This window comes from Copidosoma floridanum, unplaced genomic scaffold, assembly GCF_036245765.1.
Source record: "Copidosoma floridanum isolate Cflo_tuat_1 unplaced genomic scaffold, Cflo_Japanese_pri ptg000013l, whole genome shotgun sequence".
NCBI classification, from domain to species: domain Eukaryota; kingdom Metazoa; phylum Arthropoda; class Insecta; order Hymenoptera; family Encyrtidae; genus Copidosoma; species Copidosoma floridanum.
Genome location: NW_028321890.1, coordinates 33027881 through 33042385, shown reverse-complemented (window position 1 = coordinate 33042385; position 14505 = coordinate 33027881). Strand labels below are relative to the sequence as shown.

At 39.2% G+C, this 14505-nt stretch overlaps 1 protein-coding gene across 1 annotated transcript in view; it reads right to left on the bottom strand.

Annotated features, from left to right (window-relative positions):
- Nucleotides 1-14505, bottom strand: part of scrib (scribble planar cell polarity protein) — a 62404-nt gene that overhangs the window by 45706 nt on the left and 2193 nt on the right. The window contains exon 2 of the mRNA XM_089591054.1: nt 12307-12424. Coding sequence (XP_089447180.1) covers nt 12307-12424 — 118 coding nt within the window. The remainder of the gene's footprint in view (nt 1-12306; nt 12425-14505) is intronic.

Here is a 14505-nt window from a genome sequence, read left to right as displayed (position 1 = left end):
GAGTCGTATGGGCAATCCTAATAATTAATTGACCTTGTTTGGCCATATGATGTCTTACAAACGATATATTATGTGGATAAACGGATCTCCGTGTATTCTTTGCTGGGCACGTGAGAATAATTATGCGCAAAACGACCGCGTCCATGTGTTTATGAGTTATATATTAATACACACGCTACGGCACGCCACTTTTATCCTTCGGCGAGAGTAGTCGACTGTGCATACATATAGAAGGCACTACTACTTACAAGTAGTAGTTGCTGGCATTGGACGTGAAGGTTCATTGAAACTCGCGGAAAAATATACACGCTGTTGTTTTTCGTTTCGGCTGGCTAAACCTATTGTGTGTGTTTGCGCACGCATAAATTCGCCTATCATATACATCTTGGGTCATATTGTGGCTGTACTTTCTATATTTGCATTTCAATCTTGATTTTTAGGTAATTTTTTTTTTTTTTTTCCGTAGAGTTAAGAACACATTGGGTCATAAATCAATTCACTATGATGATGGGGCTATGCTGTGTAATGTACGTATTAGAGCTGCTACGTTATGATTTTAAAACGATGAACCGAATGACGCAATTAAAGGGCGTCTTTTCCGTATTTACACAAAATGTTAGGTATGTATACAAATGATGGCCTCGACATCTCAACAGTTTCGTTTACGATGCGCTGCAATTTCTCGTTGAGAGGTTACATAACATTCATCGATGGATGGATACACTCCGGCGATTAGTTGATTCACGCCTTTGCTATGCACCGAATGATTCATCGATGAATGAATTGAAATAAATTCGTTCATTAAAATTCCAGTGGCCATTTTAACGTGTTTCAATATTTTTCTTCCCATCCGAAATGAAACGTAATATTGTAAAAAAAAGAAGGGAGAATGATAAAATTTTCCACTGCACCCGATCTATAACGAGATACAGGAGTATGTCGTTTTTTTTTTTTGCGCTTTCGTTTTGTTTACGAGCCATCGCGTGCGTGCTTTGCGTTTCTCGTACGCACGCGTATATCGCATTCAGTGCGCGATGGACTTGTTGCAAAATTTTTATTCATCCACATTCGAGATAGTTTAGACGGACACGCGAGGGAGTACGGATCGGTCATAGAGTGTATATATATATATAGGGGCAGAAATGATACTGAAATGTCATGATTGCAGCTTGCTTGCGCATCCTACTGCGTAACAACGTTATACTTGTACTTCTCGTCATCGTCGTTATGTTGTTGTTTCTACCTATAGACGACGCACATGCATATTTTGGTACACGTGTATATAGAGAAAAGGGGACGAAAGGCGTTACTATTGTTTATCTTTATGTGCTTTATGTTTGTTAAAACCTTGGTTAATCCCAGAGTTTTTCGGGTTAGCAATACAAGCATCCGGTACATCTATACAAATCTCTCTCGAGCGTATTTTAAATAAAAATTCTTTCATTAAAAAGCTGAGAGAACGGATTATAAATATTACTGTGCTAGAATCTTTAACTGGTAGGTACCTATATAATATTATATCGCCGTCCGTTCAGTCGATGTCTTTTACCCTCTTTTTTTTTGTTTTTGTTTTTCATCCAATAGAGCTTCTACAAATGCTTATTCTTTTATTCTTAGTAAAATCTCTTGAGCAGAAGCAGAAAAATTGGCAATTAAAAATTTTCAAAATACATCGTTTTTCGAAATAATCAACAGGGCGTGATGAAACGTCATAGGCAAATTAACGATTTCGTTCATCAAGGTAAACATTGGATTTATTAAAATTATTTTGTGTGAGAACGTATACGTAAAAAAAAAACGCGCGTCAATGCCGTTTGTTGATTTCAGAGCTTTTACGTACATGAATGAGCGGAAGTTCGCATATATATATATATATATATATATATATATTTTGATAGCTTTGAACTAGTAAAGATGGAGGAATGATTCGCGAAATGAAAAAATAACATTTATTTAGATACACCTGATGATGGAATAGGAGGGGGGGGGGGAAGCCCGGCAAGCGCTGACTCACCGCAAACTCATCCCTCTTCTTCTCCTCTGAGTCTCAAATATTTACTCTCTACACCCCGCGAGATGTATTTTAAGAAAATGTTTTATTTACAACGCGAATTCTTTTTTCTTTTTTTCTCCTTCTTCTTCAACGCCTTTCAACGAAGATACAATGATAGAGCAGATATACGGTACAATTTTTCTATTCGATGCATCGGTCCAGAATGTCGAAGATGGAAAAAGTTTTAGCTAGGGACGCAGTAAGTATTGTGAAATTAAAAGCGATCCAACCTACGATGAAGCTCGTCGATTTGTTATTCGAGAGGTAGGATGCCTAAGCTCTTCCTATGTATAATATACCACATTATAACCAAGAGAAATGTACAAATATGATGAGATTTACCCGAACCCACCACCGGGGAGTAAAGTGGTAAAAAAAAAATTTTCACGTGCCTCGAAACCCATTATTAAGCTCCGCGCAAAAAGAGGATCCACGAGAGCTACACAGTACTTAATAATTATGTGGTACGTGCATATAGTTCACACACACCCAAGCTAGCATCGTTTTCTCTATTATATCCTTGGGTGGGAGCCCCTGTACACTTATATACACAGTTTGAGCATCAAAAACTCATTATTACGTTATACGATTCTTCGTCTCTGATCTCTGCAGAAACCTACATACACACACACACACACACCTGCTAAGCGCAGCTCTCGGGGGCATTAAACGCGCGCTCCTGGACCTCCCATCGTCTCAATTATCAGCGGATACCAGCGATCCTCGATCAACATCAACAACACACGCCGATGCAGCTCGAGCCCATCAATTTTTCATTTCGAGCAGAAGCGCAGTGCAGCTGCGGCACCGGTCTATTGTATATATTATGTACCATTACATCATTGCCTTCTCCTCCTCCTCCTCCTCGCTCTCTATCTCTGTAAACGTCGCTCGATCAGAAGTCCTCTCTCGTCTAGTCCTTCTTGTCGTCAAACGGAGCTGCTGCGCTGATGTTACTTATACAGATTCTTATCACTCGGTATGATATTACAAAATCCTGCAGGCCAAGGAAGAGGCCCTCGTATAATATATACTCGGGCTATAGATAGCTCGGGAGTCAAGAGAGAGTACATACAGGTCGATCTCTTTTTTTCTTCCTCCTTCCCCCCCCCCTTTTTTTTATCAACCATCTCTCTCGGTGGCGGTGGTGTTCTATTTTGTAGCCGCTCATAATATATAATAGGAACTGAGAAGTATATGTATACAGAGGCCCAGACACACAGACACAATGGCTTTATCGGGCACAAAGGGAGCTACTGATAGAGGGCAGAGCGCGTCCACTTCGTAGGTACGGCCGTTGTGTGTATTTGTGACTGGGAGAAGTTATTTACACATTTTTTCTTTTTTCTTTTTTCTTGCTGCGCGACCGAGTGAGCGGTGTGTGCTTTTTGTAGTGAAAAATTTTCTAGAGAACCTTTTTCATTTCTGATATGCAGAGAGGTCTATTGTACGTGCTTGGGGGAAAAATGTGTTACGGGTGTGTCCACGCGTGTTCACGGACTAAAATATTTGCTGTGGAGATCCTTTTTTTTTTTTTTTTTTATATTAAGTAGAGCTTGGAATAATACCATGTGTTTCGGTGTCAAAATATGCTCTTGCAACGATGCGGCGATTGACATAATTTGTAATTATTGTTCATGAAGGTGTTTATTATGTAAGGAGATTCAAAGCGACAACAGAATCTTGGATGGCTAAATTAATAATTACTTGAGCCAAAAAACAAAAAAGCTTCGCTTGATGCGATAGGTATGATTTGCTACCTGTGCACCCTTATAGCGAGGAAGAAAAAAATGTTCCATCTACAGATTAAAAAATGTGGTTTCTATTCATACATGAAAAGCCTTGTAAAAAGCTAAACAAACGAGGGAAGTATAAACTGACAACGTTTTTAATTAACATTATCTACAACGCGCCACTCTTTCGTAACACGCATATATACCTCTGACATTAAGCGCGTGACAAAAGAACAAAAAAAAAAAAAAAAAAAAGGGCTACGCGCGGTATTTCATTTGGTAATGCATCGTCTTCTCACCTGCATGCAGTGTATTTAAGTACACATACTTTTAAGCTCCTGAGGTTAAAATTAACATAGGTAATCGTAACTTCCTTTACTATGAAGTGGCAATTTTTTCGCTCCTCTCCCAAAAACAAAACAATTTTTCTTCTCTACGCTAATATTAGCATCATGGTCTAGTACTTGCGTCATTTTCTTTTTTTTCGTTTTTCCAAAAAATTACATTTAGACCTTAATTTAGAATTCAACCAACTCTCTTGTTGATAATATTATATTTTCTTAGTGCGAAAATTGAATTCTTCCCATTTGAACGGAAAATATAACGGGGACAAAAGCATTTTTAAACAATTTCCATTTGACATAATTCGGTTCGCGAACAACAACAGCAGCAGCAGCTGTAATAGATGAACAAAACTAACACACGTTCCCTCTGCAAACGGCAGATGTATATACCTCCACGCTATTTCCTGTTCCGCAGTTTCATCTTTGAAAGTGAACTTTGGCCTAACACGAAGAGCAAATAATCGCGCGAAAATTGCCAGGTGAGGATGAAAACACTCTATACAACCATCACCATCAGTTCAACAGAATAGCCGGAAAGAGAAACGGTGTCTCGAAATACGAGCGATCGAGTAAACGACTGCGGGTTCAAGTGCACTAATGCTTGTATATTCGTACCATTTCTAATCGCAGGCTGAACTATGCTTTGAAATCGATTTTTATATGCACCAACTACACCTCTTGAGGTGCGTACCTCGTTTTATTTATTTTTTTATTTTTTTTCTTTAATCCAGAAACTCTGGTGACATGTCCATTTAAAAAAAAAAAAAAAAAAAAAAAAAAAAAAAAAAAAACCCAGTTTAAATAGGCTACGAAGTAAATAAAGGTTACGAAGAAAGTGTATAGAAATTGGAAAGTTCAACGTGGCCGCACGCTTTTGTAATTGTATAGCGGTTTGAAACCGATACCGTACATTTACACCCAGTCGTCATCACCGCTCTCTTCGTTTACTATTCTCTTTTTCTCGCTCTGTTTTAGTCCTATTATTATTATTTTTTTTTCTTTTTTCTATATAGAACTTTATTGATAAGTTATACACACGTTGGTTATCCTACCCTGACGTTTTCTACCTCAGAATGTGTTTTTTTTTTTTTTATCGATACCATAATAACGCAGTCGATGTACGGTCAATAACTATATTATTATAAATATCGTAAAATAAATGAAAATATAACATCAATTTCTTCATAATAAATACACCGAAATTATGACCACACATGAGTGAATTCGATATCCAATACACCGATGGATATAAAAAGTAATATGACACATGCGAGCTGTACATGTACGAGAAATCCTATTTATACTTTCGAAATAATTTCGCGAAAAACGAATGTCACATTGTCCGGTAAGAAGTAAAAATAATCACGGTCACTCCAAAAAACTAACGCAACTATTCAGATTAATAGTTTTGATAATAATGAACAAAGCGGATTTTTGGAGGAAAATTTCACGGAAAAACTGTTTATTTGTAACAGACACGAGCCTTCAAGTTTCCCGCTAAGCGCCTAAATCACGATAAAGTATCCTTTTTTTTTTTTCACGCAATCGCTCGTACATCTGAAACTCTGACATCGGGGGACTCCCGTATATCCATCAACGATTTGTCCCCACAGCTCTATCCATATTATAAGCGCGGGGCAGTAAACAACAGTAGCATAAGCTACGGCCGAGCCGCATTATTAAACGCCTCTAAAATAATTAATAACGACGAGAGAGAGGGAAAGAGTTATCTCGGGCGAGAATCTCCCCGCGGCTATTTTTAGAGTCCCCCGCTTTGTGAGTGAGCGTGTGTACCTAAACTCACCTGCACAAGTATACATGCACGTATATGCATTTACGTATACGTACAATATATATATATATATATATATATATACCTGTACTCGTGGAAGAAAATCAATGAAACCCGTTCGCGGAGAAACTGGCACGAGGTATAGTGAAAGGGGATTATCCGAGGCTTGCCATGCAGGAGAGCAGAGGCGGAAAGAAAAAAAAAAAAAAAAAAAAAAACAACAACGTATACGTTGCTCACAGGGATGATGCCGTATTTTATACGTAGGTGTGTGATACATGCACCAGTGATAGCGAGGGCTGGTTTACGGATTACATAAACGCCAGTGTAGTTTGGACGCATGTATGGGTACATCGAAAATAAAAAAAATAAATAAAAAATCGTGAGTTGGATGTAATGAATTATTGAATTGGTGCTTCCAGACGTCAGCGATAGTATCAAGTTGGGATAACGTGAAACAACGGTGAGTAAAAAGTATGGAAATGTAGTAAAAAGAAGGATGAGAAAAGTTAAGAAAAAATAATTGGAAAATAAGATGCGAGATGTACGAGAGGAAGCCTTGATGGTACAGCGAAACAGGTGAAAATTTTCGATCGATGAGGCATTCCAAAATGATTAAAAAATATAACCATAAAAAAATTGGAGTCAAAGACCTCTTGGTTGGCTAACAAAGAAAAAAGAAAAGTAGATGTGGTGATTACAGGTGAATATGGAGGAAGTCGAAGGATGTTTGAAGAAAAATATTAAATTGGATGTGAAAGTGGTGTCTAAAAGGGAAATAGAAAATTAATCTACAATTAGAGAAAGAAAAACAAAAAGGGTAATGTGAAGAAGGATCAGTTTAACACAGTTTTTGCAAAGAAAGACGTGACCTGGCTTGAGAGAGAATTTCAGCAATAGACAATCTAATCAACCACGAAAATACGAGAAGAGCAAGAAAATTGGATACAAAAGAATATGTATAGATGACGTATGCTGAAAGTTTGATGATAAAGTGAAGCAAAAAAAAAAAAAAAAAAAAAAAAAAAAAACTGAGAAAAATGTTTCAAGCCAAAACGAGAAATATGTGCATCCAGTAAACAAAATAGAGGAAAATACATGAGTTTTGTTATCAAAATGCTAGATTAACCTTAGAGACGCCAACTTATTGTTATGATAACTTGGCTTTAGGTATTATATTTGTTCACACTTTGTGTTTTGATTGTTTCTGTTTGTTTGTAATACGTGGATATATAATATGTAGATGCACTTTTCTTCATACAAGTATGCACTTTACACAAAACCGTACAAGTAAACTGAAAATTGTCGTAACGAACGAATCAATTGTTTTCCAGTTTGGGAAATACCTATAACGGGAGACAACTTGTATTTCCACTCTGGAAGAAGATGCTATCGATCAATTTTGAATGTAAAAAAAGGGCGTGTCACAAAGTAAATAATTTATTTTTAGACGAAGCTGAATATATTGGCTACTGATTTTCGAGTCTAGAGGGTGTATTTTTTTGAAAAATGATCTTTCTTCTTTCCATCGATACAACGATTTTTCGAAGATTTGAACATATAGATGGGACGAATCGGGCATTGGCTGCGACGAGCGTTTTATCCGTCGCGTACGTATAGGTGCACCGAGGCGCCTGTACTCTACAGCCCTTTAAACTGGTTTTCAGTAGTGCCTAACTTGTTCCGTATGAAATTTTTTTTTGTCCTACTTCATCATCACCTCGGAAAGCGGACGCGAAACCCCAAGAGGCGGAGGATGAAAATCGAGCGGTAGTTGAGGGGAAGGGAAGAGGAAGAAGTTGCAAGTGGCGCTCCGAAAGCTCTCCCGAGAGAGGCGCGCGCGGAAAATAATTTCGCGGGAGAGAGCACGGCGAGGAGCACGGCGTAGGTACTCCTATTATAATGGTACAGTGTAGGGCAGAAAAAAAAACCAGAGGAGGAGGGGGAGGGGAGGAATAATGAGGCCGAAGAAAAGGGGATTCCGTTTCGAGGAGAAGCTGGCTACTGGGCTTGCGTCTATTATATTCCCAACGAAGCGAAAAGGACGGTTACCCTTTTTTTTCTTCTTATCTCTTCTCCTATAGTACTTTTTGCTGGGGAAAATAGATGGAAATAAAGGAAGGATTTGGAGCAGGAACATACATTACACGAGATTGACGCAACCACCATCCAGACGGATGAGCTGCACCGAGGCATTTCATCCACATAATTTTCGCGACGCGACCACCATGTATATGAGCTACCGTTTATTAGATTTATAAGAGGTGGATACAGTTTATACGCGTGTATTATCGATTTTTTTTTTTTTTTTTTTAAAGAGGATAACACACGTCATAACCTCGTGAGAGGAAGAGGGAGTACATGTAGGAGCATGTTTTTTCGAATTGAAGGAAAAAAGTCGGGGGCTTCACGTTTGAAGATTATTTCCGTAAAAAACGAGCGAGAGAAACACACGCCTCGTTACATCTTAACATTGACGTGATGCTGAAAGTGCTACGTAATTTCCGGAAGTACCTTCATTAGCAAGAAAAACAAGCCGAGCGCTATCCTCCCATTTGTTACTGTTGCGGTGATCTTCCAATTCGCCACGATTTTCCACACGTTTGATAGACTCAAGCAGAGTCGCGTCATATATGGTATTTTGGGGGCGGGGGGAGGAGGGGGGTACACCAATACGCGAAAAACCCTCAAGTTACACTTTTGTTTTTTCACCGACCCATCAAACCACTCGAGCATTTGTTTACCATCGATAAGCCCGTATAAGAGTGACAGAATAATACGCAGAGGGGCGCTGATAAAAAAAAATCCAAACAAAAAGAGAAGACGCACGCGTGCGACGCGTAGAACAATAAGAAGGAATGCGGACGGAAAAAGAGAGACGTGTTGGGAGTACACGAGTATATAAGTATTATATACATGAGCGCCGAGGAGGCGGGAAGCGAAAGAGGTAATTTATATTGCAATAACAACGAAGGGAGTTGTGCTTTCGCACGAAAAGAGAGAAGAATGACGAGGGTGTAGGAAAAACGCCACAGTTGAAACTTATGTAATATTCTCACACCAACGAGTACAACGATTTTCTTTATTTTTTCGGGCTCTCTCCAGCACGTATAATATACAATTGTTTGTCGAACTTATCCACACACACCCACAACACATGCTTATTACAAGGGAGTTTAAGTTAAAAGCTCTCATTTGCCGTATCTACAACTTACAGCCCGCAATACGGCACGTGAGGTTTTCCGCGTCCACCTATACGTATCGTTTCCTCTTGCTGTTTTTTTTTTTCTTTCTTTTCTCCTTCATTTTATAAATACATATACATCATTTTAATTACGTGCCTCGTTAAATACTGCGCACACCCCTCCCGCCTTAAATTGTACACGTATACTTATACACACACAACGCAGGCTTTCCATGGTCTTCTCTCCGATTTGTGTAACGTATGTACAGTTTGTTTTAATCTAGATAATAATATTGCTCGATATTGGCAATTAGGGAATGATTTTTATTCACGAGGAAGAATTGTTTCCCTCCAATTAAATTAGAGTATCTCCCTTGTTTATGTACACCCATTAGGCTAAATAGTTTTGTCGATTAATTAACTTGATTCGGTATACTTGGGGAGGGACAAAAATAACGTGTCCTCGGCTGGAAAAAAAAAAAAAAGGGAAAAAAGAAAAAAAGTGTGCACCCCACGAAACCTCAAACATGAAACTCGTGAAATAAAAGAGAGACATATATCTGCACGCGGTCAAATCCCACATCCCGCTTATTTTCCCATCATCTCGCTTATATATTATATGGTATTAATACACCGCCCATAGCTTACATCCACGCTCTCTCTGAAAATGCCGTGCGCGAGTATCGCAAAAGAGGATTTTTAATTTACTACAGTACACGCGGGCTCCCTCCCTCTTTCTGTTGTACGTACATATATATATACATACCTAACAGCTCTTTCACTCATGAACGAAAAAAGGAGATCGAAACAAAAAAGGCGAAACGTCAGCGGCAGAGTGCTTCGCGCACGGAAAGCGTCGATGAGGATGGCCGGTGCGGGAAATGTATAGCTTGTAGGAATATACACTCGAATTACTTCGAGAGCATTATAGGCTACTGTCTGGCTTTGCCTGCACGCACGCTATCGTGAACCTCGGGTCTATACGGCTATACAATACAAGACGCTATGTGGTTGTACAAGTATAAAAAGCTCGCCACCGACTGCCAGGATATACAACAAGTACATATATGTATAAGAGAGAGAGAGAGAGAGCCTTAAACATCATAGACCAAGCCAGTGTGTGTGTGTGTGTGTGTGCATGCATGTATACCTACACCTAACGGTAAAACTCGGCTGCAGTGGAATCTTTTTTATTATTACTTTTATCCGAGACTCCGGATCTCCGTATACCTATATGCACATAGCCTGCAGTACATAGTCTGCCATGCCAATGCCAGCCGAGCGAGCGCCAGACTTGCTTTTCCGGACGTCTGCTCTCTCATTTCTCTCTCCCTCTCTGTGTTTGTGCGCTCCTCTGTGTGTTCCTCCCATTCAACTATTATACTCTTTTACGGGCGCGTTGTTCGTGTAGCTGCTATATATATGTTAGTACTTCTGCTCCTTATTCCAAAAAAATGAGGGAGTGGAAAAAAACAAAAACAAAGGGGGAGATAATTCAACTTTCTGACGTCTCGAAGAAAAATTTCGTGCAGTCGGAGTGCAAAACTCGACAAATCCTAATATATACCACGGGGAGCACGGATGGTGTATACATATATATACATATATATACACACACACACACTTGGTTTTCTGACTCTTGGCGCGGATATATTTTGTACTGCCCGGTGGAGGTTGAACAAAAAAAAGTTGATGCGAACTCTCTCATCAAGAAATATATGACTTTGGTGCAGTTTCCTTATTTGTCGTGCGCTGGTTGACGTAATCCGTGGCGAGGAAATATCACATTTTTCAAGACTGTTATCGGTTGTCGTGATCATAATTTTTTTTTTTTTTTTTTTTTTTTTGAGGTTCAGGCGAAATTTTCGTACCAGTAAAGGTTTGAGTGGCCAACGAGATAATACGAACTAAGGGTCAATGGTTATTATTATACAAAAGTGTCGTACATTGCTGGATACTATATTTATCAATATATAAAGCAATTTATTCAATACTTCGCATCGTACATTTGGATAAAAACGATATGATGAATTTTAACATAATCTTACTTTTGTATGTCGTAAGTAATCAAAGTATTTTAATAAAAACTCGCAATCGTTTACCATTTTTTACCTCGGAAAAAAAAAAAAAAAAAAAAACAAATTATATCAAACAAAAACATAATGTTTTCGTGGACAGCACAGCCGTATAACGTGCAAAATATGCGGTTCAAAGCCGAGATTTTCGAATTCAATCGCAGGAAAGAGGAGGCGGAACAGTGTCATAAATTTCATCCCTGTACAAAGGAGGCGAGCGTCAATTCGTTCTCACGTATTCACGGGTGGAAAATCTGAGAGATTGCAGCCGCAGCGGGTGCCAAGCGACTTTGCCGCTTGAAAAATGTCACCACTGAAAACGACGTTTTTCACTCTGCGTTTGAAACATTTTTAAATGTGTGTGCGGATAAGAGACTCTCGAGATTATTTTTGTTTTTTTTTTTTTGTTTTTTTCATTCACTTTGTTATAATATTTTAGCTTATTTCCTTTCAACCATTGTCTCGTGTACCGTAGTTCTCTAAGGCCAATAATTTCAACTTGGAAAGATTATTAATCAACAATACAAATATATATATTATCCTCCACCTGCAAAAGCACCCTTGAACGTACACGCGCATCACCAGCAGCGTGTAATCAGAGCAGGAGCGGAAATCGAAATCCAAAGAACCGGAAATAAGGAAAAAAAAAAAAAAAAAGAAACCTTATCCATCCCGACTCGGCTTATCGAGCGCCCGGAGGCTGGGAAAAAAAAGAATTCGCTCCTTTGACTACCTCGCGTGTGCTGTACATATACATATAATACCTTGCAATGGTAAAAGTACACGAGTGTAAGTAATTAAAATAAACCTGTAGCATTGTATATAATATACAGTATTGCGGTTACTTGGTACATATATTTATAGCGCATATCGGGGCTATCCTGGCGTGTAAAACATCATCTTTGTCTGTAACTAAAATACGGTAGGCAGCAAGTACATAGCGATAAGCTGCAATAAGGTGCGTCCGAAGTTTATCCAGCGCCAGGAAGAGCGCGGGAAAATATTATATACGGTGTGTGCTTTTTCGCTGTGTTTTTCCTCCTTTTTGCCCGAGCAATCGTGCTACTTGTTTTTCTTCTCCGCCGAGTTTTAGAACATATATTTATTACACGTGGGTGAACTTACCGTTGCGAGATACGTCGAGCTCGACGAGGTTCTCAAAGTTTTGGATGTCGGGCGGCAGTCGGTGGATTTCATTGTCGCTCAATCCGAGTTTTCGCAGCCTTTGGAGGCGAAAAAAGTTCTGGAACAAAAAATCGAAGATTAGGGGACACGTGATTCAAAGCTCGAGCTTTTTTGTGTACAGTATATTTATGTGATGGAGTAAAGAGGCGTCGAGCAGGTTTATTTATTTTTTTTTTTTATACAACTGCTGTGTAAAGTAAGTACGTCTGTTGAGATGAAGGGGAAATCTTTTTTTCGTTGGAGGGGTGGAGTTTAGCCACTCTAAATAAAAAAAATGAGCTCAAAGCGACTTCTCGCGATTACTTTTTTTAAAGCATATTTTGATGACAAAAAGGGGGTACCCGTGAAGATAATGTATATCCTTTTGGTGATGCGGAGTCCGACCATCTCGAATGAAACTCAAATCACCGGAAAAAATGTGGTATAGGAAACTCCCCCGAGAGCCAGCGCACGTCGGGGGTAAATGGAAATGTTGTACAGCAAGCTCTCTGAAATTCCAATAATTTTATGGTCTTGTACGACCTGCAGCTCGAAAGGTATGGAAAAGCGCGTAAATCCTCAGTATGAATGTGTATACGTCGAAAGGGACGCCGTGCGGTTTGAGAATATAATATATGTATTACATTCGCAAGAAGGAGTGGATTGTACTCGGGATTGTAAGTGTATGTACAGTGTGTCGAGCTCGAGAGAGGCTATACAGGGGCGTATGGGGTGCCACTCCGTGCGAAAGTCCTTGAGAGCGAATGGCTGCAACTTTGAGTACCTGCTATCTGCAGCTATACACGCGTATACACATGCGATGAAGAAGGCGACACCCTTTGAGAGTTTGAACATCGCAGCAGCTAACAAGAAATTTCAGGGAAATTACACTTTAGTAACCCTTTTATACTGCAAGTGTGAAGTATACGATTCCATAACGAGTTACCTATATTTTGGTGTTTTTTTGCGTGTTTGAGGATGAAATTTCAATCTGTATATTTTACTGTATAATACTTCCGTAATCATCGTAAAATTCAGCGAAGAGGACAAAGTGCATGTGTATAGGTGTCAAGAGAGAGGGAATGAAAAAAAAAACAAAAGAATGGGCAGTATAGAGGTCATAATATTAGAGTAGCCGCGTTGCAACTTGGTTGAACAGGGGGAGAAAAAAAGGAGGGCCTCTTGAGAAAAGACAAAGACTCCTAGGGGGCTAATGAACCCCGAAGCTGCTGGTCCTATCATTTTTAGCAAAGCGAAAGAAAAAAAGAGAGTGCGAGGGAGGGAGAGAGGAAGTAAAAGGAAGAAGATGAAAAAAAAAAAAAAAAAAAAAAAAAAAAAAAAATGGTACACCGTATGTAAAATGTAGCAGCAGAAAGTGAGAAAAGAAAGCCCATGAGAGACATTTTACGGGGGAAGCCGGAGTGCAAGCGAGTTTGACAGGCGTCTTTTTTTCTTCTTCTTCTTCTTTATCCTCTCCCATTCGTACTCCTCCTCTTCTTATTATTTTAAAAAATATATATGCGAGACGAACAAGTCGAGCGCGTCGTCGTCGTGACTCTTTCCCTTTCTCTCGTCCTTGTGATATACTCTCCTCCTCCTCCTCCTCCTCCTCGTGCGGCGTCGTTTATTTTGTCCTCTCTTCCTCCACCACTACGTCCTCTTCGTTCGTCTCTCTCTCTATATATATATATATATATATATATTCCAAACAGCCGTGCCATGCTTTACCTCAGTGTAAGAAGAAAAAGAAGTGCAAGGGAGAGAGAGAGAAAAATGCGACAGGGATATCATCGTCGTCGGTGGGAATCGACGAGACGCGAAAAAGAGAACCAAAATATTGAATAGACCTGACTTATTTTTCTTTCTTTCCTCACATTTTTATAGGCATGTATTGCCTTTTGTTTTCGTTTTCTCTCTAGACCTTGCATGCATATATATATAAGGTACATAAATGAGTCTTTTTTGCCGACCGTATAATTGCACCTCTGCAGTGATGATGGCTCTTGAACACCGTGACGACAAAAGCTACAGTCCTCAAGTGTCTTGGGGCAAAGTACAATCAATCGCAGTAAAGTCATTCGTGATATACCTATACTGTGCTATAAAATTTTCATAATTCGATAGAATTTTTTAAATTAAATTTCGGGAATTGATGATAAA